This window comes from Heloderma suspectum, chromosome 1 (assembly GCF_057233095.1).
Source record: "Heloderma suspectum isolate Gila_16-S chromosome 1, 16-S_ref, whole genome shotgun sequence".
NCBI classification, from domain to species: domain Eukaryota; kingdom Metazoa; phylum Chordata; class Lepidosauria; order Squamata; family Helodermatidae; genus Heloderma; species Heloderma suspectum.
In genome coordinates, this window is record NC_139458.1 from 308059348 (window position 1) to 308085334 (window position 25987).

Genomic DNA, 25987 nt, shown 5'->3' on the forward strand with positions numbered 1-25987 from the left:
GAAGTTGACTGTCTGCTTTTGTTGCTTCTCTAACTGCAAACAGGCCTCATGAAAACACAAAGACTTCAGAAAACCATAAAGGATGGAGGCATGAGGTATAAAGCATGAGTAATTCTTTTTTTTTTTTTACACTGTGAAAATACTATGGGGGCAAAACACAGTATGTCTATGAGCACCTAGGTCCTACTTGATTTCAGTGAGGCTTAAACCCCACTGACAGACCTTGAATGTGCCTAACATTTGCAGGATTGTACTCAAAGATCTGAGAAATTAGCCTTAACTTGACACATGTCAAAGAGACTCACCACAACGAACAAAGAGACCCAATTGTATGTAGTTAGTACTTATATTGTACTAGTATAAAAGACTGAACACACCTACAAATTTCCAACAGTGAATACTATAAATCACCAACAATAGGTCACTTGTAAAATGTCAGCTTCAATTGAGTCTATATAAAGTTCATACAAGTGATTGATGGCTTCTAACTCCACGGGAAAAAATCTTTGTCAGATTCCAGCTTGACTTATTGTAAGCACTAGTCCTCCCCAAATAATGATGCAATAGGTTCAATCCTTCAAAGTTGCAGTGTCATCCACTGTAGAAAATTACTTCCTAAAATAATTTTTACAGCTTAATATCATGCTACATATCATCAAAATAAGGAATATCAGAACAGAATTTCATTTACAATGTACTTGATACAAACTGTGCTGTTATATGTCTATCTTTACTCCCCAAACCCAAGAAAAGACTGAACTTGCCCAGATTTGCTCCCAATTTATACGAGCTCTAACAATATATATTTTAGGAAGCCATCTATCACTTGCATAAACTTGATAAAAGCTCACCTTGCAAACCAATTGTACCGTAGTTGGTTTAGTATTCTTGTTATTGGAATTGTGTATGTGAGATCAATCTTTTATACTTTTATACTGGTACAATATAAGAACTAATTGAATATAATTGTTAATATAATAACAACTTATTTGTTATATCAGTCAATCCTAAAGGAAATCAACCCTGAGTGCTCATTGGAAAGACAGATACTGAAGCTGAAGCTCAAATATTTTAGCCACCTAATGCGAAGAGAAAACTCTCTGGAAAAGACCCTGATGCTGGGAAAGATTGAAGGCAAAAGGAGAAGGGGATGGCAGAGGATGAGATGGCTAGATAGCATCACTGATGCAATGAATATGGATTTGAGCACGCTCTGGGAGAGAGCGCAGGACAGGAAGGCCTGGCGTGCTATGGTCCATGGGGTCACGAAGAGTCGGACAAGACTGAACGACAACAACAAAATTTGTTGTGTGGATTACAATTCAAAGTCTAACAATGATATTGAACAGGGAAAAAAGTGAGGCTTTAAAATCATACTATAAAACCCATCACAACTGCAACTGATTGCTAATTAACGTTTTTTCTTAGCTAACAATGCATGGTAGATCTCAACACAGGATAGATGTAGGAAATAATGCAAGTGCCACCTTGCACAAAATTCTATGAATAAAAGTCATGCATAACAGGGAGGCCCATTCCACCCCTGCTCAAATACTTCAAGATATGTGCAGTGTTTTGCTATTGTTGTCCCATGCCTCAAACCTTGTTAAAACACAACATGAGAAATATTATGCCAATAGAAGACTATTGAGGTAAAACACAGATACTGTCAAAAGCCATGAGGGAATTTCTAGACACCGCAGGGTTTCAGATTCCTATTTCTAAAAACAGTTCCCTATGTGTACAAAATGAAGCAGGACAAAGGCTAATAGAGTTTTGCCAAGAGAACACGCTGATCATAGCAAACACTCTTTTCCAACAGCACAAGAGGCAAATCTACACATGGACATCACCAGATGGTCAATATCGAAATCAGACTGATTATGTACTTTGCAGCCAAAGATGGAGAAGCTCCATACAGTCAGTAAAAACAAGACCTGGAGCTGATTGTGGCTCAGATCATGAGCTGCTTCTTGCAAAATTTCGGCTGAAATTGAAGAACGTAGGGAAAACCACTAAACCATTCAGGTATGACTGAAATCATATCCCTTATGAATATACAGTAGAGGTGAGGAATAGATTTCAGGGATTACACCTGATAGACACCGTGCCCGAGGAACTATGCACGGAGGTCCGTAACATTCATCAGGAGGCAGCAACTAAATCCATCCCAAAGAAAAAGAAATGCAAGAAAGCAAAGTGGCTGTCTGATGGGGCTTTACAAGTAGCTGAGGAAAGAAGGGAAGTGAAAAGGAAGGGAGAAAGGGGAAGATAGATCCAACTGAATGCAGAGTTCCAGAGACTAGCAAGGAGAGACAAGAAGACCTTCTTAAATGAACAATGCAAAGAAATTGAGGAAAACAATAGAATGGGAAAGACTAGAGATCTTTATTTAAATAATGCTTATTTAATTTATATGCAGAGTACATCATGAGAAACGCCGGGTTGGATGAATCACAGGTCGGAATTAAGATTGCCGGGAGAATTATCAACAACCTCAGATACACAGACGATACCACCCTAATGGCAGAAAGTGAAGAGGATCTAAAGAACCTCTTGTTGAGGGTAAAAGTTGAGAGTGCAAAAGCTGGTTTGAAACTCAACATTAAAAAAACTAAGATCATGGCACCTGGCGCCATCACTTCCTGGCATATAGAAGGGGAAGAAATGGAAGCAGTGACAAATTTTATTTTCTTGGGCTCCAAGATCACCGCAGACGGTGACTGTAGCCATGAAATTAAAAGACGCTTGCTCCTTGGGAGGAAAGCTATGGCCAACCTAGACAGCATAGTAAGAAGCAGAGACATCACCTTGCCGACAAAGGTCCATCTAATCAAAGCTATGGTTTTCCCAGTAGCAACGTATGGCTGTGAGAGCTGGACTATAAGGAAGGCTGAGCGCCAAAGAATTGATGCCTTCGAACTGTGGTGTTGGAGAAGACTCTTACGAGTCCCCTGGACTGCAAGGAGGTCAAATCAGTCCATCCTAAAGGAAATCAACCCTGAGTGCTCATTGGAAGGACAGATACTGAAGCTGAAGCTCAAATATTTTGGCCACCTAATGTGAAGAGAAAACTCCCTGGAAAAGACCCTGATGCTGGGAAAGATTGAAGGCAAAAGGAGAAGGGGACGGCAGAGGATGAGATGCCTAGATAGCATCACCGATGCAATGAATATGAATTTGACCACACTCCGGGAGAGAGCGGAGGATAGGAAGGCCCGGCGTGCTATGGTCCATGGGGTCACGAAGAGTCAGACACGACTGAACAACTGAACAACAACAACATGCTGCCAAAAAGGCTGTTTCTCAAACTTAGGGGAAACTTTAGAATTTTCCTTCAATGCAGCACAAGGAGATGTTTCAGGGAACATTTCCCTGTATCATCACTTCCTGCCCTCACATGCTGGCTCTGCTTTGGTGGGCAACTGAAGTGGCCATTTTGATGGAGACCTTTATATAAAAATGTGTTTCGTCTTGCATAATGTAATCCAAATGCATAAACGGTCACTGAGATTTTACTCAGTGGAACGTCAACATTTTGGAAAGGGATGTGTAAAACATTCAACAACTGAACTTGCTGGAAAATACCAGCTTCATATTTATTTTTTGTTCATCTGAAGAGGTGGGGTCTAGCCAACAAAAAGTTTATGACAAAACACATTTGTTACTCTTTAAGATGCTACAGGGCTCCATTGTTTCAGAATCACTTCTGTTATGGATGCTGTACAAAGAAGTTCCAAAGCACTTGTCATCTGAGATTCTTTAGCACTTGGGCAAGAGCAGGGGTGTTGGCCCTTGTATCCTGGCCAAGATCTAGGCTAGGCATTACATCTTGCCTATTTAGAATTCCTTTCAAAGCTTTCTTTGCTATGTCCTAACACACTGCATAACATTGTTTTCATTTTTTACTCAGGATGTGGTGGAACTTCTGTGAAGTGATTGGCACATGAAACATGCTCAGCTATTTGACTAGAAATGACTACTATAGAAAATTCATTCATTAGGAGTCTCTTGACTGACCAATGTACAGAAACAAAGCGATAGCCTTATGGAGAACATTAATTCCTCCACAGATTTCATTCCTATGTAATGAAAGGTTACAAACATATGCTTCGATCCTAAGATACACTAACTTAAGTAATTTCATAGGAGGAAAGTTTCCCATCCCTTCTTCTCCCCTGTTCCTCCAGAAAAACCTCTCTGGAGGATTGGGGGGCCCTACTGTGCAGGATGTGCACCCACACCTGCTAAGAGAAGGGACGCTCGCCCAATTTTGAGTCAGACAGCCTCTTGCTTCCCTTAATTTAGCAAAGTGTTTGGCTAGGCTACACCAGAAGTAGCTGGATGGAATATATGTCAAATTTAATGGGTACATAGCACTGCACTTTAGAAACAGGAGTACGCCAAATATGTTTTGTACTGCTATGTTTACTTAACATTATAAATATTCTTCAAAATCAGGACCTATTTTATTCTAATGAAAACATCCAATTAAAAGGCTTTTGTGTTTAATTTGCCAGTAATGAAAGATTTACAAAATGAAAATAATTTTATATTTCAATGGGAAAATAAGTTGGGAATAACTATTAATGGTCCTAAACGGAACAGTTTTCTTTTACCAGAGAATCAAATCCATTTCCACAAATTTATTTTCTCTATTGTTGGTACTTAATGCCACATGAGTTGAATAAGATCTATGAAGCCAGCACATATACTTGTTGGAGATGTACACTGTCACAGCAGATCACTCACACATGTGATAGCACTGTCCTACAATTCAAAGGGCAATATCCATCTTTGACATTACAGTAATGCAAATTATGTTGTGTTAGCATAAGAGACCTCTATCACAACATCAATACTGTTAGCTTAAGCGATGGATTTTCCGGGGAATCCTGTCATGCAAGCTAACGCTATTGGTGTTGCGCTAGAGTTCTGTTCCACTAGCACAACGTAATTTGCAATAGCACAATGACATAGTTGGTGACTACCCAAAGCTTTTGGTATCAAGTAAAAAGAGATATCATGAGAATGATTTATTATGATCTATCCTTAGAAGGAGAAGTGATGTTGCTTGGCACAACTTTTGCTGCTTCAATTTTTATGGAAAACATATGTAAAAGAGATAATTTTATAGAAGTTGGCAGAAGGGAGCATTTATAAAAAGTTGGCAGAAGGGGGCAGGAAAAAATCACTCAAAACTTGGATGCAGGCAACTTTCATAAGTGTGACCATCATCTAAATTTGAGTGATTCCTCCTTCCCCTTTCATCTACCTGCATCAGAGTCTAACCCATTCAGGGTTTGGGAAGGCTGCAGGGAAAAGAAAGGGATGAGGAAGTCCCCTCCCCTCAACTACCTTCCCTGAGGGCTTCTTATGATCCAAAGCATTTTAATTTATAATTTACTGATGGCTGGAAAATCTTTTGGAAGTGGAAGAAATCTACTGTCCCAAAGTGTAAAGTTCAGATAAAGTGTTTGTTTAGATTCAGCAGTTGATCTAGCTGCCAAAGTTGTTAATTAAGAAATAGCAGACAAAGAGAAATTTGTGAAAGAATGGCAACCTTTTATCAACTTTTGAAGAAATAAGCATAATATTAACATAAATATGTATTAGCATTTTTCAATATTGTGTATTTTATACACATATACTTTATTCATAAATATTTATACCTATATTTTAAGTTATTTATTTCATAGCCTACCATATTTTCCTGTAGTTTTATTAAATATTAACAATAAATAAAAAAACACAAAATAAAACATACACCATCCAGTTGTAGGTAGATACATTTGTATTTGAGGAATATTCTTTAGTCCATCAAAGCAGATGTTCCAGAGCTACTTTTAATCCTTTGTGTAAAGCATTTTTGTTGTGCTGACGTAAACCATATGTATGTGCTTAAATGATCGTGACTATATCAAAAATATGTAATAGATCAAAAGTAGTCATTATTTAATAACTGTAAATGCAGACTTCCTCTGCATTTTCATTTTCCTAAGTAGGAGAACCATCTGGTTTTCAAAGACAATAATGCTATTTTTACATACGTATGAAAAAATGCTGCAATTATGTTTTTCTACTTTGAAAATGTAAACAAGCTCAATGGATATTTGTATTTGTTAGGTAAAAGAAATCTGGTAATGTAGAATAGGAGCGAGTGACATAGAAAGTCTCCTTTTCCTCAGTCAGCTCTGACAAGCTGGTGCCAAATGGTAATCATTTATAAATAGGAGCAAGAAGTATTTAAAGATCTGATCATTATTCCAGCATCAGTGTCAATGGATCCACATAGCTGGTATGCGATACCTGGTTTGATGATCTCTGGGACATCCAGAATGTTGCCAAATGAAGCAGTTTTACGATGGCCTCGTTTAGGTTTGGAAAAGGCTGAAAAAACACATACACACATACAATACACATGCAAACGACTACAATGGTAACACAAATCATTCAGGCTAAAACTGCACTTTTTACTTAATTTGGTTAAACCAGAGTACATGCAAAACAGGTCATGCCGAATGAACTGCATAGCTTTCCATTCATGCTTAAAACTGTAAGCATTTGTTAAGAGCAACGTACATAACTAGGGTCAACAATGTAACATAGCACAACATTATTAGTTATAGTTAGAAACAAACATTCAGATGAATAAAGTGGAATGGCAACGAAGGAGGGAAAAACCAAAGCCTAAGCCACAAGACAGACTAAATTGTCCGCTGGCTCCACTTCACTTGTAGGTTAACAAAACGTATGCCCTATGCTGCAATCCAAATGTTCTCTAAAAAGTGCTACTCTCAGAATAAATATTTGTTTTATGTAAATTTCCTTATGTTTTCATGAAAGATACTGTGATTTATTTACTCTAACATTTCAATATTTTTTAATTGGAATCTAATTTCTGTTGTCATTTTGAAAGACAGATAGAATCAACACAATTTCCATAGTATTAAGCACACAGTCATAAAAATTAAGAGATTAAAATGACAAGAATACAACTGTTTGCTGAAAATGAAATTTGTAATGTAAAGCTTTGTAATTAAATATAGATGTTAATGTTAACGTAAAAAAAAGGATGATGATGATGGTGGTAGTATAATGGCTCAACAAGTTAAGTGAAAAGCTCCTTATTAGGAACAGATCTGTGAATGTACCTACCACACACAGCTATTCTAGAAGAATCCTATCAATATGGTGGTTGAAAATCCACCAATAATTCGTGGGATCTGCCTGAAGTAATCCCAGCACAAACTGCTAAGAGAAGGTTTTTCTGGGCTAGGGTGTGGTATTGACAGAGTGGATGTCAACAAAGGCAACATTCCCTGTGACAAAGATTTAAGATCTATTGCTTCAGGAACTTTGCTTCAAAGGCTGTTGTCAGTTAGTTGTACAGGAGCACACAAGCAAGACTTGGTTCTCCCACTGGTCATCTAATATAAGGAATACATCTATCCTTAAAATATTTCATTTATTCTAGGCATAATAGCTTTTGACTTACTCAGCAGCAGGATCTGAGCATGCTGTTCTCCAAACAAGTGGTGTTCAAGAAATCAGTTTCCTACTACCTTTACACAAACATAAATAGAAGATTGCCCATCTTGAAACTCCTTGTTGATTTGTTATTGGTTTGTGTACTTGACATTTTCAAATTAGTCTTTCTTAAATCAGAACAGGGAAAGGATACCCATATCAAATCCTAAGAATAATGTATTGCCTCTCATCTTTCGCTATAAATACCCACGATGCCAGGAAACTAACCTTCTATAAAAACAAATGAGAAACCAGAATCAGTTCTTGGGTAGGACCCAACAGTGCTGCAGCATTAGTACTAATGATGTTGTGCTACCAGTGATTTACACTGCAATGCAATGTCATTAGTGCTACCACTGAGACACCATTGGATCCTACCTCCAGAGTGTTTATTTGTTGCATTTCTTCCTCTGAGAGCCAGAGGGAGAAATGCAAATACTTTATACTTTTATACAAATACTTTATGAATGTAGATAAAAGAGGGGTTAAGGTGTCAGAAAGTAACTGTAGTTATTTAACAACAACTATATATAAAGACATATTAACTTTTGGACTACTACTTTCATGTTTAGATTAGAAAATAGGGTATTGGCAGAGATTTAGTTATCCCATCTGCATATTGAAAGCTTAGCATAATAGGCAGTTGGCCAGTGTCTCATCAGAAGTAAGCAACAGAAAGGCTGCTTGATAAATAAAATGACTGTTTACTGACTTAGGGCACATTAATAGGGTCAGAAAATGAATAATTTTCTATCATATGAAAGGCTATAATATACAGATTGATGAAAAAGTATTATTTTAATTAGACCAGTTCCAACTAAGTTATTGTTATTCTCGCCTGTAAACTTATGTCTGAAGATAATAAATTATGAAAACACAATTAGGTTATTCCTCTAAAAATAATTAGGTATATAATATTTAAAATAATTATTTGGAGATCTAAATTGTTGTATACGGCTTTGATGGCTTTGGCAGATAACGCCGTATGTAAATGCCAATAATAAATAATAACTCTCTCTATATATTATATATTATATCTCACAGCAGTGAAATATGAAAAGTTATCTGCAAAGCACAAAAATATTGGGTTGGATCCAGAATTTGTCTCCCACAGATGGAAGCATCCCTTCTGTTCACGGGACGCTTCTGATACAGTGGAGGAGGAAGGGAAGTGATGGCAACCCTTGTTGATTCCCCCATCCTCCTGTACTCCTCAATGTCTCTCCCCCCACACATTTTCCAATCTGCTCCAGAGAGTTAGAGGATCCTCTACAACAGTGGGGAAGGTGGTGCCGGGGGCTGCAGAGGGATGGGGGAACTGCTGATCACTGCCCCTCATTTCTACCAGCAGGAGCATTCTGAGTAGAGCTCCACTCAGGGAATGCTCCCAGTGGTGGAAAAGGAGCTGGATCCAACCCACAATATTTTCACTTGAGGAAAAAACTGAATTTTATGTATTCTAGTTGTCTGACTCCAGCAAGAGAGAAATATCAATAGAAAACAGAAGGCTTCCCCAGAACAGGGTGGGGAATAGGAAAAAGTGGTGTGCTCTGACCCCATTTAGGCATCTTTTTCTGCTAGCACACAACATATTAGTATCATCAAGTGCTCTTGGTATCCTTCCTGCCTCTGCTCTAATTAGAGACGTACGTACAAATTTTGTCAAATCTGTTCAGTTTGTATTTCACGGATTGTCAGGTGTCTTTTATTCTGTTGTCCACTCATTGATGGAATCAGATTTTTTTAAAATGAGAATTTCATTCCTGTTTACACTTGCGTGAGTGTGCATTTGCACAAATCCCCACAAAAGTTAAAAAAAAGTTTGCAAAATCCATGTGACTTGGACAAGTTGGTCTGCTGTGGAATCTGCAGGTCTGATTCATAGAAATCTGGACTCGTTTGAATCTGTTGTGGGTTTCTCCGACACCCCTAGATCTAATCATACCTCACAGGTGAGGAGCTTTTCTTGGAAGCCTACCTGTTGTGGGTAGCTGGGAGAAAGGCTCTCAGGCTAAATCCAGAGACCCACTTTTCTTTGCTTCCACCCTCTCAGACAGTGGCTTCTGCTTTCCAACCCTAACTGCTTTTTCAGAATGAATGCAAATTTCTATCGTGCTTCCGAGTTCTCTGGATTGTGGCCATTGCAACTGCAGCTAGCATCCTTCACATCATATGCTTATATTAATAATTAATTATGAAAAACAAACATACGTAACACCACTTTTATATTAGTTTAAACATAGCAACGATTAGTAAGAATGCCCTACAAAGATAACCATATTTTATTTCACTATTATTAAAATATTATATTTGTATCAGTTTCTTCTTCCAAATGGGCTTGCATGGGAAGAATTTCACTGTTTTTCAATTAATCAGGCATTCTTAAAAGGGTAGAAATTATTTATGTTCCAAACAAAAGAAACAGACCTAAAGATGACAGTGTATATTGGGGGGGGGGGGGGAAATAACTGACTTTAATAACCACAATCAGAGATATATCTAAAGAAAAGCCAAAATGAAAGCACAATTAATTGTATTGATTGTAATGGGAAATAAGTTCACTTAATCAACAGCCAAATTGCACCCAGCAACTGGGAGGGGATTTAACAGTATCACAAATATGCACAGTTTTTAAGAACTACATAAGCAATTGTCAGGAATGAATCTGAGCATGTGGAGATAGTTAGCAGCTCAGACTCAGAATGGCGTTCTTCTCAAGACCTGGGTACACAGATGGCGTGACCTGAAGTCCCCCTGCCTTCCTCCTCCATGAGAACTTGGGTCTCAGGGGAGGAGAAGACTGAGGGGCGTGACTTGAAGGATGCTAGGTCTGGCACAGAGTGAAGAGGGAAAAGTTAGAGGCGGAGCTCAGATGCTCCACCCGGTTGGCTATACGTGATAGCCTACGTTGGAGGGTGCAACTGTAAGGGAGGGGTATCCCCCCCTAAACTAATCTGGCCAGGAAGTTCTTGTTCAAACTGTCAGCAACTTCTCTAACTTCCATTTTGGCTCTTCTATTGGTATTTGTAATTGTGTGGAGTAGCTGTTCCTTTTGTAGCCTGAGAGTCTCCTAAGATTTGCATTTGTAAAGAACCTGGTCGTTAACTAATAAAGTAGCGAGCCTGAAGGGAGAGGATGAAGGAACGTGACATCCATTTCCTTTGGGATGTTATGATGCTGAAATATGAGACATGCTTACTGTTTGTATCAATGTTCCTGTGTACTGAAAATGACTGATGTAAATCAATTGACATTTTAAGATTTCCTTACAGGTGGTATACAAAGCTTGAATGAGTGGAAAACTGCTCACACAACCAATTTTCCTCCCGTCAACAATACCCTATGTTTCCTTAAAACCTTCTCCAGAGTCAGAGTTCCTCCTGAATAACATGGACTGTATTATGGGAGGCTACAGAGGGCAAGGAAATTGGGTGGAGGCACCCTGTACCAGTGAAGCTCCGCTAGTGAAAGGTGCCTCCACCTGATTTTGGGGGATTGCCTTCTCCCTTTGCAGCCTCCTGCAACACAACCCGTGCTGCTCACAAGGGCTCCTTGGCACTCCTTTTCAATAGGACAGGGACGGGGATTAGGACGGGGAGGAGAAAGTTCAGTTGTGTCAGCAGCCTTCCACACCTCCAACCATTAAATCCCACCAAATATGATTTCTTAAAAGGAAACCTAAAAATTGACTTCACATGGAAGCATATATGGTTTTCTTCATGTTTAACTCTTATTCATCTCAATCCCATTTTGACTGTTTAGTTGTTTAATAATATTTTTACCTGGGGTAGCAGCAATTCTTGCTTCGATTTCAGACATATCAGCACTCATTCGCTTGCTTTCTCCTGAAACAAGGGTTGACTGTGGTCGCCCACGAACTTCTGACAAGCTCTCCACACTACTACCACGAGATGGAGGTAGACTCAAACGGCCAGGCTCTCCCTATAGAAAAGTGATTGATTTACAAGTATTCAAAAACTAATTAATGAAATGGACGAACAAGCAAAAAATGTGTAAATTTCCAATGGTCATTTTTTAAATTAAAGTTCTTAAAATGACATGAAAGTCCATAATTACAGCTGCTCCACAGCAAGGGAAGAGCAGTTTGTAGCTCTGTATTTCTGCCAAGGAATAACACGTACTCACGAGTTTTGAAAACTCTTTACAAGCCTGGCTCACTGTGACAAAAATTCTCTGAAAATCAGATTTGATAAATGTATACATATTGTGCATTTTCATCACAAGCTTTCAACAAGTACTTACTATGGATTCCTGAAAAAATATGCAAAACAATTTTAAAATAATAAAGGGTATGAAGATCTTAATTATTTTGATTCTAAAGTACATCTAATACGAGTTTCTTCAACAGTATCTTACCGACTGCTTTCCTGAATTCTTCATCTGCTGGGCTAGTTTTGATTCTAAGCGTTTAATAGTGTCATTGGTAGAAGTTCCTTGAAAGTCATTTGGGTCCATGTTGACATCACTCTTGTTACTGGTATTTGTGGAAGTCATGTCCATGAATGAGCCTATGAATGTTAGAAGTTATCTTGCTTTAGTTTAGGTCACTTACGACTATAAACTTACACTATATATATATATATATATATATATATACACACACACACACACACCTTATTACTTATTTTGAAAAATACTAGCTAGACTGCCATAATGCAGCTTTAACATATTTGCTAGAGTAGCAGATTTATTTCAGCATGTGAAATCAAGTTCAATATCTCAATATAATAAATCACTAGTAAAGCCCTTTCGTTTAGAAACATGAGAGGTAATTTTGGTTATGGATACCAGGTGGGTTGTCACAAATCCTTCCGCCTTTAGAAGGTTTATGTGTCACAGAGGTTTTAGATAAATGCTGCTTTCAGAATAGTGTAATCCAGCATACCAGCAGCCTCTTGAATATGTACTGTTTATTTATCTTTATGTATATGAGATACTGGTTGATAGCAGCAAACTTTATGAAGAACAAATTCAAACAGGAATCTCGCTTCCAAGTAATTTCTCCACATACGACTTGCTAAAGCATTTCACAACTTTCAGTGAAAAAGATTTTTGGGTTGCTAAAATTATTGCACAGTCAACCAACTACAAAAAGGAGAACTTATTGGCCTAGTTCGCACATAGTGACAACCCAGAGTACGGGTTGAGTATGGGTTGTTGAATTGTGGGTTACTGTTGAATTGCAGGTTATGTGCAAACCCTGCACTATGGTTTAATTATGGGCTGTTAACTACAAACGTAGGAAGAGAACCCATGGGTTTGTGGACTCTGAGTTGTTTGTGGTTAGCAGCTCATAGTTAAACCATAGTGCAAGATTCGCATGTAATGACAACTCATGATTCAACAACAACCCACAATTCAACAACCCATGCTCAACCTGTATTCTGGGTTGCCGTTATGCACAAACCAGGACATATTCTGTTACACAGTGTAACTACAGACTTGTTACTACTTTCCAAATTTTAAAACTTTTGTAAGGCATGAGGAGCAGGACTGTCTCTCTATGGGGAAAGGCAGTAACTTATTGGGACAGCACGCACTTTGTATGCAAAAGGTCCCAGGTTCAATTCCCTGAATCTCCAGGTAGGGCTGGGAAAGTCATGTCAGAAATCCTGGAAAACTGATGCTAGTCAGTGTAGACAATACCGAGCTAGAATGGACTGACTGAGTATAAGGCATCTTACTGTTCCTATACAATCTGTTGGTTGCGAACCTATTTGTAGGGGTGTTTATTTCCATGGTTATAAGCAATACTGCTATAATGGTATCCATCTAACCTAATGCCATTACAGCACTGCAGATTGTGACATAATGCCAGAGCAGTAATTGTAGGCCACATCTATGTCATTTATTTACTCTGACACAATGGGCTGAATACAGAGTTTTTATTCCACTGGTGGGAGTGTTCCCAAGAGGAATTCTGCTCAGAAGGCTTCCACTGGCACTGTGTGCATGTTCTCTGATTCCCCCTCCCTCTGAAGTCCCCAGCACCACCTCCCCCACTGTTCTGGAGGGCACCCCAACCTTCCAGAGCAGATTTTCAGGGGACATATTGGACTGCTGTCAGGGCCCAGCTTCAGTACTGCAGTGGGCCTTGTAGGTTATAGCCAGGATTTGATTAGAAGTAGTTTGGAAGGGCTTGGGCCTATTCAGTTTCTGGAATGTCAGCATCTCTGTGAGCTTATCTCTGTCAGTGTTCTCAGAGCAGAGCCAAGGGGAGTCACCCAAATCCCTGTCCACCTGCTGGCCAGGCCTTTGCAGGCAGGGAGGCTGGAAGGTGTCCGTGAGAACCTGACAGAGGTGGCTTGGGGTTTGCAGAAGAGTTGCGCAGGTTGAAGCATCACTGCTGGAGGGCAAAGCAGTGACGCCCTGTTCAGACAAGGGCCTTGCTGAAAGGCTAAAAGCTCTTGTCTGTCAAGGGATCTGGAGGGGGTTGTGTGTCTGTCGCTGTGGATTGTGTGTCTGTTTGTAGTCAGCTCAGTGTATGGCAGCCTGGGTTTGATCTATGACTTTTGGACTTCTCTCTGCCAGAACTCATGCAGCGTGGAGTTGCCAATGCTAACATGGTGGCCTGGAACTCCTTGCATGTGTGGGTATGCCCTTCCCTTGATCTTGATGGTCCTCGACCATGTAGCCTGGAGTTATCAACAAAAGATTCAAAGTTGGACTCTCTATGGGTGTGAGTTGTTTAGGTCTTTCAAGAAGTTATCCCTTGATTGCCTGATGGGTTCATTCCAGGAATCATTCCCTTTCCATGTCTGGGGTTGGAACCCCATGAAAGGATTGTCTGGGTTAGGTACCCAGTAATCCAGAGTACCTTCCCTTGTGTTCAGAACCGTGGAGATGGCAACGGAGAAACCACGTTGATGAGGATCTGTCACGGTAGCAATGTTTAGCTTTGGACTGTTCTGGAATTGCATAGAGCCTATAGCTACTGACCATCTGACCATCAGCTATATGATTTCTGAAGAGTTTAACCATTAAACTTTTGCAGTGGGATTCCCTGCAATAAAGAAATCTCACTGATGTGGGTGTCCAGTGTCAGATTGCCTGAGCATGTGCACTGGGGGGATCGGGAAACCTGACAACTGCAGAGGGAGGGGGAATTGGTGGAGATCATCTCCTTCCCTGTTCAGTCAGTGAAAAGCAAAAAGCTCAGCCAGATCAAAAGTCTCCTGCACACAGGAGTTCTTCCATCTGTAGGAAGCTTTCGTTGGATCCAACCCAATGACCAGTAGGATTGGACCTAAAATGAGTGTGTTTTTAATTCCTCATCAGTATCTTACCATAATCAACTTTTTATGCAAGCAATCTACTCACCTGTACTAGTGGCAGAATTGCTTTGGCCTTCATCAGAATATTGACAAGGATACTGCAGAGGTTCATCAGCTCCTGGAAAGTACTGCAAGAAGGTAAAGGAGATCTTCATAATTAACAAATCCACTGCATATTTTTTAATCCATGGAAACTGGCCAGAGTAAGAACTGGAAAACCACTTTGTTTTCTGGAACATGGCCTATTACAGAAATTCAAGAGCCACTTAAAAACCCACATCCTACAAATTGATATCTTCAGTTTGTTTCCCAAGATGAATCTGTTGTTTGCTGTTCAGTCAAGAAAGTCCATTGTTTAAGTAAAAGGCCATTACAACATAAAAATGGTGAACAGGGGTAAACAAAAGAAGAGATTTAGCATGACTCACATGTGGTGCTGCCATTAGTCAAGGACCAAATTAAAGGAAATGTATTATTCATTTAAAAAAATGTTATGCCATCTTTCTAATATAAGTGGCATTCAATAAATGGCATTATTGTATCTGTGAAAATATATGGTAACTTTACCTGTCAGACAACCTTGATGTTCAATGCTACCAATGCAGTAATGAAAAGCAGTTATTTATTTGGAAGAGTTAATTTAAAACACAACTGTAGAAAAGTCTTAGAAATAGTTAACTAGCACAAGAGATACTGTTTGCCTGGCATGTTTTGATATAGTGAAGTTATGAAATTATTTGTCAGTATTCCTGGCAAGAGAGACTTGAGCGTTTCCATCCCATGCCAACATAGTTTCGAAAGCACATTTCCATTGTAATCTCGCATATCATGCAAGTAGAGACCAACAGTTGCAATAAGTAACATCTATTATACCCTTTTCTGTTCCTTTAAGAAAAAGGTAGACATCTCTAGATTACAGCACAGATTTTTCCAATGTCTGTGAAACTTGAAAATAAATCCAGTAGTAACTGGTTTACAATTAAATTCTAGGGATGAAACTGACATAGGTAGTCCAAAGAACGGTCCTATGCCTGCTTTGTGCATAATGCTAAACCATAGTTTAGCACAATGGAATGAGCCTAGATGAGACTTGGACCTGCACGCTCCCCTCAACTCCTCTGGTGTGGCCACATGTAGGAAATCTGAAACTTTTGTTCCTGCTTTTAAACTAACCAGAGTTCCTTGTTGATCCAAATATATGGTTTATTCAAACAAGCCAGGATTGAACCATGGTTTACAATCTTGACTTTTTGACAAACCACAGCTTAAATGAACCAGAGTGGATGCTTCTGATCTCTCCTCCCAGCCATGCCAAAGGAAGAAAAGGAAGGGGAAAGCACACAAGCTGAGGCTCATTTCCATAGTGCTAACCTGTGGTTTAGCATGATGTGCAAAATGGGCACTATAATATTTAAATTTTTGAGGGGGAGGTAGTAAGAAAATGTTATTTTTATATCTCAAAGTGAAGAATATAATCAAAGCAGTGGTATTTCTGTTAACTAACACTTCATGGTGCTGAAAGTGAAGGGAATTATGCTTCTGAAAAACCCCACCGTTAAAAAAATATCAACTTTCTAGTAAAAGAAGTATTAAAATGTGCAGGAATTTACCCCAAGCCAGCAATTTCTTATGGGCTGGATGTTCCAATATAGTAAAGTGGATGCTGAACATCTAGTGATCAGAGATTTTATTATCTTATCTCCTTGTGCCTGTCATGGCAGCTACTCTTTCATCTACATTTCTCTTCACCTCACTACTTTAGTGCTTTCTGCTTTCCACACCTTCTACAAGCTAATCTTTTCAGTATATTATAGCAATATCTAAAATGTTATACCTGCATCAAATGTGTCATTATTTTGACAATTTCCTCCATGGAAGGACGTTGCGAGGGATCTTTAGACCAACAACGAGTCATTAAGCTCTCAATAGGCTTAGGTAAATTTTTTATCAGTGGTGGTCGAGTACCTATAAATAGACCATTAAAATTATACAATATAAATGTACACAAAAGCTTTAAGCATTATACACATTTCCCAAACCTAATAATCCAGTTTTGATTAAACCATCCTTGATGGTTTAGGAAAATAAATTAAGCATACTGCTGCTCTTCCAACAAAAATCTTGTAGCTTTTCTCCTGTTTTCCCCACCCTCTTTGCATATTGAAAGATTTCACAGGAGTGAATGTAGGGATTTAGTTTACTCTTTCATTAAGTTGCTTCTTAAGGAAGTATGGCAAGTTGAGAATGGCAAAGGCACTTTAAATGACGAAAATGCTGTGTATCCTAAATGTTCAATGGAATATTTTTAACTATGGTTTTACATTGACAAATTACTCAAGGACTCTTGTAAAATATTCAGACTTATACAGGCATGACATATCTTTATTATTACACAGAGCCAAGTAATAGCCACTACTCAAGGCACTACCTTTTCACTATCCACAGTCTAAAGTTTAGACTCTAACAGTGAAATCCTATACATGTCTACTGAGAAGTAAGCCCCACTGAGTTTAACAGAACTTACTCCAGGTAAGTGAGTATAAGACGACAGCCTAAAAGATGTAAAAGTGTTTTAAAGAACTAAAGTGTCTTGATAAAAAAAGAATACAACCAAACCAACCTTGTTGAATTACAAAGTATTATTTATGCATAAAACCATTCCTGAAAAAATACAATATAAATCATATATGCTGAAGATGGATGACTAATTTGAACAAATAAAAGTATCAATTTTTGAAACAGGCAGTAATATTAAAAGCTACAGATATACCATCATCCCCTATATCAGCTGAAGGAATGGCCAAACTAGACATGAAGATAACAGATCTTCAAGTCTAAATAAGGACCTGTCCCACCATAAAGTGTGTGGGAAAGAGGGGCTGCAGGGAGAAAATGGGGTGGGTGGGGTGTTGCATCATGCACCCAATGCCCCCTTTGCTTTTTATATCAGACCCTACCCTCTGCTTTCTGCATGATTGCGGCAGATCAGAGTTTAAGCACACAATTTTCATACGCAAATTTGCCAACGGTGTTAAGCTTTCATCAGTGCATCTGGCATCGGAGTAGTGCACTATACTAAATATATACACACACTTCATAAAATTTTAACTTACCATTGTGAACTGCCCACATGATTCGAAAAGCAGGACCACCAATCTCATCAAAAGGTTTTCTACGGGTAATCACTTCCCAAAGAATAATACCCCAACTGAATACATCACATTTTTCACTGTAGTTGCTACCTGAAAAAATGTCATTTATATAATTTGTCCTTTTAAAAAAACATTATATTCTCTGAATGTTAGTGACAAAACTGAACAAAGTTTATGGCAACACTGTATTAGATGCTTCAACACAAAGGCATAAAAGGGCTGATGTAGCTATTCTACCTTCCCTTGAGTCAGCAATGGATATTACTAAGTTCAGACAAGTTTATCAACAGCATAGATGTGGACAAGAATCCAGTGATTTATATATTCATGCCGATAATGTTGCGCACCAGGCCATTTGTATGTTCAGCCAACCATTGAGTGTGATCTACGACATTCTTACACAAAGTTCACACAGATAGGAATCTGTATCCTCATTTGCTGACTGATGCCACTACTAGACTCATGCACAGTAACAGTTGAATGATAGAGGTGGGGAACCTCTTTCAGCCTGAAGGTCAAATTCTATTCTGGAGAAGCAATCAGAGGCCACATTCCAGTGGTGAGAAGGGCTGAAGGCAAAGGGGTGGGGCCAAAAATACAAAATAATGCCAGCATATTGTAGCTTAAAGCTCTCATTGCCAATAATTAGGTCTTAGGAGAGGCAGTTCAACCTTTTAGAATGGGGGGGGGGACATGCACAAAAGCCGGGAAACCACCAAATGATTGGTGGTCAAGTGAAAGGGGGTGAGGCCAGAGGATGGGTGTGTGGCCATATGGGGAACCCTGATGGACCAGACTGGGACCCCAGGAGGACCAGATCTGGCCCCCAGGCCTGAGGTTCCCCATCTCTGCCTTAGGGTCTCAAATTCTCTTAGTACAACAGTTGAAAGTTTTCTGAATAAGATATTGTTTTTAACACATTATAAGAAGGTAATACATTTTCCCTTAAAAATATGTATCATTCTAAGGATGTTATAAAGTTTCCTTTGTGTGACAGCTGTGAATGAATGACAAGCACACCTTAACTGGCCATTATATACACAAAAACACAGATTGAGAACATGACCAAGCAGATTATCTTTGAATATTAGTTTCTATCCTGTCTCAGGTGGTTGCTGAGTGTGTAGGGACTTTCACTGAGATGTGGTCATGCAAGGATACTACTAGAAATGAAAAGACTCCCAATGAGCATCTCCGGAATGCATAATCTCACTTGCATGCATTTCAGCACCACAAAAAGATAACACTCAATAGTTTTTACAAACAGCACCACTGCAATTCAATCACTGTCTGAGTACAAATATAGATTATGATAGAAGTAGATGTATTACTCTGGAGACTGGTAATACCTTTCCAGCGATATAATTTACATCGGGTTCATTAAACTGCATAGATTGTTACCAGTCTAACTATTTGGAAGTTTATTGCTTAATTTTAAATTATGGCTAGACTACGGACCCCAAATATCAAAAGCCTACCTGTTAAAGATGTTTTTTAAGTGTTTGTTTCCTGGCTCCTCCCCACTGTCTCCCAATACGCAACTTTTATATGCAAATAGGAAAATTACATCTGTACTTTAATTATAGAATTTACTATAAAAAGGACCCACCCATAATACTTGTAAAACACACAAAAATACATAGTAGGTTACCTTCAAAAACTTCTGGTGCCATCCAAGCAGCACTTCCCTTATTGTTGGTCATGTGTGTCTGAATATCACAGGCTGTACCAAAATCACAGATTTTTAAAACCGTCCCCCCAGCCACCAAGAGCAAGCTGCCAAATGAACAGAATAGTTTAGTAGTCTTGTAGTTAAAGCAGATCAGTTATTACACTCAAAGAATTTTTAAGAATTGTAGACAATCTCTTCTAAGATCACGTAGGCATGTTATCTGCAGATTTAGATATACACAAATTCCGAAAAGTGGAAATATCTTTTTAATTAAAAAACTCCAGTTTTATTAAACAATCTACCCTCCATCTGTATTTGTACTAACAAAATGCTAGGTATTGTGACTGACAGTATGTACTGGAAGAGAGATCCCATTAACTGAAGGAACCACAGAGGACTGCACTGTGTCTCTGTCAATGAAAGCCAGGTTATTCACTGTCAGAAGGGACAGTGACCACAATGTAGTCACTAAGTGCAGCATTCCCCACCCTCTGCTCCAAATTAAGTGTGAATGGAAGCCATACGTATATGGGAGAAAGCAAATGGGTGTAGCTGAGGCCTCCATTTTGTGGGGTTAAATCTACTCCCAGTGCCCTGTCCCTATTTACCTGTGTCTGGAGGGGCCAGGTTTTGCTCCTCTTCTACCTCAGATTTGCAGGTTACAGCAGTTTTACACTGGCCTATTTCTTTCAATAGGAGCCACTGAGAACAGAGCCTGCTCCATGCGCCGAGTCACATCTTAGGTTCCAATTTTGGCCCTGGCATATGTATGTTATTATTAAATAGCTAACTTCTTCCTGTCACATTTTAATAGTTACTAAGGTTATATCCACTCAGTTGTGGACAGAGAAATAAATGATGTGTAGCACATCTTATTTATTTATTTTCTATATCACCCAATAGCCGAAGCTGCCTGGGAGGTTCACAAAGCTCTCAAGGTGGTTCAAAATGAGTATCTAGGCCAATACTCATTTTGAAACAACAAATACTTTGCTCCAAATCTGTGTTTTAGTTTTTAATAGTTATTGTTTTATGTTGTATTTTAATGTGTTTGTTTTGTGAGCTGCTCAGAGAACTTGTATTACAGGGCAGCTACATAAATTCAGTAATAAAATAAATAAATTTGGTAGAGTGGAAAGTTGGACTTATCATGAAGTGTCCTTCTGGTCAGTGAAGGGTGGACCTGACAGTAATGGGTTAACTTCTCTCCTCCATGAGAAGGCAGGGCTAAAATATTGATACATATCCCCCTGTGAGAGGAGAAACTCTCTCAGTCACAGGACTTGACTTCAGCTGTACTTCAAACTCCTATGTTTGTAAAAAACTTGCACGAGAACAATTGCAAACAGATAAAACCACTCTAGTCACAAACCAACATACATGCGACTTGCCCAGAAAAACTGGACTAAACAGATAGAAGAATGAATCATAGGACACCCTATCTCCCTAGTGAGACACTACACAAACGTGATACGCTGATCCCCATTCACTCAGATATACCAAACCAAACTGAGCAAAGGGAGGTTGAGTTCACCCTTCACTGACCAGAAGGACACTCCATGGTAAGTCCATCCTTCCATTCTTTGTCAGCGGAGGGTGGAGCCAACAGGAATGGGATGTCCAACAGCAGTATCCCAAGAACAAGGTAGGAGAGTGAAGGTTACAATACCCTCTGCAACAATCAATGTCCAAAGATGCATCCACTGAAGCATATTTATCAATCCTATAGTGCTGCTTTACAAATACCCTCTAGAAGGGCCTTTACATCAACCGCTGCCCCCTAGATGGAGCGAGCTATTACCACCTGGCAGCAAGCTATCCTGGGACCAGTTTCCTATGGCTCTACAACTCCATACCCAGTGGCTGACTGTCCCCCTGGATACTTTTCTACCCTGTGCCCACAATTTAAAGGAGACAAACAGGCTATCCGAGCATCTGATCTCCTTCGTATGTCTAATATACACTTTGAGGGCCCTATGAACATTCAGGCTGTGTCACTCCTTTTCCTTAGGATGGACTGGCTTGGGGGGGAAATCAGGTAGCGCTACTTCTTGGGCCCTATAGAAACTGGTATTTACCTTTAGAATAAAGGCCAGGTCTGGCTTCAGAACCACCCTATCTTCATGGAAAGTGCAGACATCATCCCAGATTGAAATGGCATATATCTCCCCCACTCTCCTAGCAGACATTAAGGCCACTAGAAATACAGTCCTTCGGGGAATGGTTCTGATTGGCTTAAACTGAGGTTTTGTGAGGGCCCTGACCACCAAGGTGAGGTCCCAAGTGGGAAATTTATGAGCCACCAGTGGCAGCAATAGAGATGTTCCCTTAAGGAAGCATGGGTGACCCACTTGACTTGAGGGTGGGACAACCAAGATTGGTGTGTGTCCTGACATAGGACATTACTCAAAGCTGCTACTTGTCTTTTTAAGGTGTCAGTCGAGACAGCCTGGTCCAGGCCTGCTTGGAAGAAACTGAGCAACTCTGGAAGGCCAGCTGAGTTAGGGGATATTTGATGTTGTCTACACCATCTTTGGAAGGCAAGGCAGGTCATCTGGTAAATTTTGTTTGTTGAAGGCTTCCTGAAGGCTTGACCACTCCTTCTGACAGTCTGGCTATTGCTGGACACCTAGCAGTTATTGCTGTTCAACCTCCATGCAGCCAGTTACAGCCATTCTTGGTCCAGGTTGAAAACTGAAACCTGAGTCAGTAGATCCAGCTGAACTGGAAGTCTCCATGGGCAACCCATGCAGAGCTCCTGAAGGTCTGAAAACCACAGGCTCTGTGGCTAATATGGAGCTATTTGCACCAGCAACCTGACCTTGTGCAAAACTCTGGAAATTAATGGAAAGGGAAGAAAAAGAATATAGTAGCCTTCGGAGCCAGGACGCAGACATCATATACACTGCCTCCGCTTGTGGGTCTTGATACCTGGCTAAATATCTCCACCGTGAAACGTCAGGTGGATCTCCACCCATGTCAGGAGTAGGTTTGTCTTTTCCCATACAGCACCAGAAAGAGAATCGCCTTGATGACTTACATATACTCTTGTTGCTATGTTGTCTGTATGTACCAAAACATGCTTGTGGAGGACCAAAGACACCTGAAGGACCAGGCAAACCACTTTGAGTTCCAGCCAAATGATTGGCTGCTGTATCTCAAACTTCAGCAAGGTCCCCTGAGCTATTTAGCCCTAACAGTGGGCTCCCAATTGTGTGTGACTTGAGCCCAAGTTGGTTTCTTTAGGAGCACTTCCCTGGAAAATTGTTGAGGGTCGAGCCACCAAAAGGACTAGATCATCCATTGCGATAGAGACAGTGTGATGTGTTCTCTGCAGGCAACCTGGAGCTCGTTGCTGTATCCTCTGAGCAGGTCAAGGAACTTGCGGTTCTGTTGACAATGAAGCCATGCTCCTCAAGACATGCAACAGTAGTTGATATGTAGGACAGCGCCTGCCCCATAGTAGCGGCTCTGATGAGAAGATTGTCCAAATAAGGGTATATGTGGATCACCAGAGTGTGGAGGTGACTCACCAGAGCCACTACGACCTTGGTGAATACCTGGGGAATCGAGGACAAACCGAAAGGAAGCAGAATTTATCCAGACCATATGCGAAGTGTAGGAAGTGCTGGTGCAACTCCCTGATCAGAATGTGGGGAAGAATCAACTCTGTTGTCAATCTCATGGTCTCTATCCTGAACTTCCTCTTCCTGATGAGGAAACTGAGGTCCAAAATAGCTCCATGCCTCATTCCTTTTGGGGACTATGGAAAAATATGAAAAAAAACACCCGAAAATCACTCTGCACAAGGCACCGGTTTCAACTTCCACAGTCCATATGGCCAGTAGATGTTTGATGATTGCACGAACTCTGAGGTGTTTTTCCCAATTCTTGGTAGAGGTAGAAAATCATCACTGGGAAGTTTGGAATTTGAGAACCCAAATCTGTCCGAACAAATTAAACCTCATTTGTGCCCAAAATCATGCAAGTGTCCCCCCACAAAATCATGCAAGTGTCCCCCCACACTGAGAGCTGCTTTCCCTATTGCTTGCCTCCTCGGCCTGGCTTGGCATGTGGCTTGGACTGCTAATGGTAGCCCGACCATTAGGATCAGAAAGGCCTGTTGAACTGAAAGATAGAATATGAGGCCCTGTGATCAAAGGAATGTACAGGCTTTTTCTTCCCTTTGGCCTCTTGATTCTTATGGGCTACTGGAAGGACCTTCTTCTGTTTGGTTTCTATGAGCACAGGAGTTACGGCTTCCTCAAAGAATCCCCCCGCCCCGCAAGAGAATGGTGGCCAAGCTTCCTTTTGATTGGGCCTCCAGCTGCCAATGTTTTAGCCACAGCCTGCAGCACACCACAACCTGAGGACATAGTTCTGGCTGCAAACTAGAAGCAGTCCATTGAAGAGTCTGCAATGAACTCAGTGGTTATAGTTTATTCATGCCTTCCATGATATGTTTGGATCCAGTGGAGGCTTCTGATAGGAGGGACCGTGCCATAAGACTGATGCCCAGGCTATGACTGAATTTGCTGTAGCCACTCTTATTGTCAAGGCCATAGCCTCAAGCATCTGCCAAAGGGCAGGATCATGTTTTTGCTCACCAGGATCGATTAGGGGTTCCGCCTTCCTTATGGAAAACCAGCCTATAGGTGAGGGCCACTACTGGTTCATCCATAGTAGGGACCTTCAGTGACTCCAGGATGACTGGAGCCAGTGAACAGAGCCTCTTCTGCATTGCCAAGAAAGCCCCCTCTTGGCAGGGTCCTTTCACTCTGTGGCTAGAACTTTGGAGAAAAACCATGGGAAGGGAACTGTAGGCTCAGGGGGTGTCCCCTAGAAAAACTTCAGTACATTCTTGTGGCTGATCTTCAGCAGTGGTTACCTTGGTTTGAATAAGCAGATGCTGCAGGTTTAAAACCATGACTACTTTATTGACAATAATGGGGAAATAAATGTCCTGCTTTAACAATCTTTGTTGTGGGGATGGTGGAGGTAGGCTAATTTCCCTCTGACAATTCCCCCTCCTTGATGCTCGATCCTCCCTGGGAATTCTCACCCAGGATGCAGGCCCCCTCTGAGACTGATTTTCACACACTGCCACTCCGACTGTTAGCTATATCTAGAAAATGGGTGGAAGAGGGACAAACTTTGTTTCCTCCTGCTCTCCAGCCGACTTTGGCTTTTGAAAGGAGGGGGAGCCTTGCCTGTGGATGACTGGTGGCTTGTCTTCTCCCCATTCTTGGATTTCTTGAGTCTCTCCCCCCCCCCCCCAGCAACTGGTTCTGCCCCTATGCTTTGAGCGGGGCTCTTAAATTGATGAGGCAGTGGAAGATGAACATGATGACCTACTGAATGCAGAGGATGGAAATCTTGTCCTCCTCCCATCACGACGCTTTTTATGTTGCCACTGCTGCGTGCCCTCCATATGGGATGCCCACCACTGATCCAGCAACCCCAGTATTTCCTCTGGAAGGGCATCACTGGGCTGCTGGTCTTTGGGTGGGGGCAGACATGTGTGGACTACACGAGAGTCCACCTGGGAGGATAGTATTGGGGAAGAAAGAGCACTCTGCTCCAGTAGGCCTGCTTCCAAAATGGCTGCCCGAGTTTGCTGGAGTGAGACAGAGAGGTTTCCTGCATGCAGGTTCCCCTCCCCCCCACTTAGCAACATATCCGACTCCACCAGTGAGTTGTGAAGGCTTCCTTGGTATGACTAGGCAGCGGCAGCAAGGGATAGAGTCCCATTCGGCCCACCTCCTCCCGAGGAGCTGTTGCAGAGGCAAGCAATGCCAATTGCTTGGTCACGTCAGGTTCCTGCCGATATGCCTGGTGCCTGGTGAGTCTCAAGGGAGCGGCTGCTCTGCACCTCCTCACCTCTGCCTAGGGAAGCCCACCTGGGCCCTGAGGGACAATTTCGATGAGCTAGTCCTTTCCCCTGTTGACTGATCGATGACAGAATGGGGGTAAAACGTGATAGAAAGTTCAGTTTGCTCTTTGTTTTTTCGCCCCTGAAGTAAGCTAGGCACCCTGCCATTCCCTAGAAGGCAGAGCAAAAGACTGAGGGGGTTTCTCCTCTCCATACGAGATAACTATCAATACTTTAGTCCTGCCTTCTCATGGAAGAGAGGAGTTAATCCATTCCTTTTGGCTCCACCCTCCACTGACCAAGAATGATGCAACCTTGCTAGAAAGTTAGTCTTATCAGAAGATCCCATATCATGTTGTCCCGAGCTATTTCCAGTCATAGGCCAGAGTAAAGAACTGAGGATGACAGAGGGAGTTTCTTTATAACTAGCAACAATATATTTTATTTAAAAGACTGTCATTTCATT

At 40.8% G+C, this 25987-nt stretch overlaps 1 protein-coding gene across 6 annotated transcripts in view; it reads right to left on the reverse strand.

The window, feature by feature from the left end:
- MAP3K7 (mitogen-activated protein kinase kinase kinase 7) overlaps positions 1-25987 on the reverse strand; it is a 53409-nt gene that overhangs the window by 14650 nt on the left and 12772 nt on the right. For 4 of the 6 annotated variants that reach the window (XM_084827126.1, XM_084827125.1, XM_084827130.1 and 1 more), the window contains exons 6-12: positions 19629-19753; positions 17939-18067; positions 16660-16790; positions 14872-14953; positions 11908-12059; positions 11313-11472; positions 6310-6390 (exon numbers count right to left, since the gene is read on the reverse strand). In XM_084827126.1, coding sequence (XP_084683252.1) covers positions 6310-6390; positions 11313-11472; positions 11908-12059; positions 14872-14953; positions 16660-16790; positions 17939-18067; positions 19629-19753 — 860 coding nt within the window. The remainder of the gene's footprint in view (positions 1-6309; positions 6391-11312; positions 11473-11907; positions 12060-14871; positions 14954-16659; positions 16791-17938; positions 18068-19628; positions 19754-25987) is intronic. The other 2 variants (XM_084827128.1, XM_084827127.1) reach the window with 1 other exon arrangement.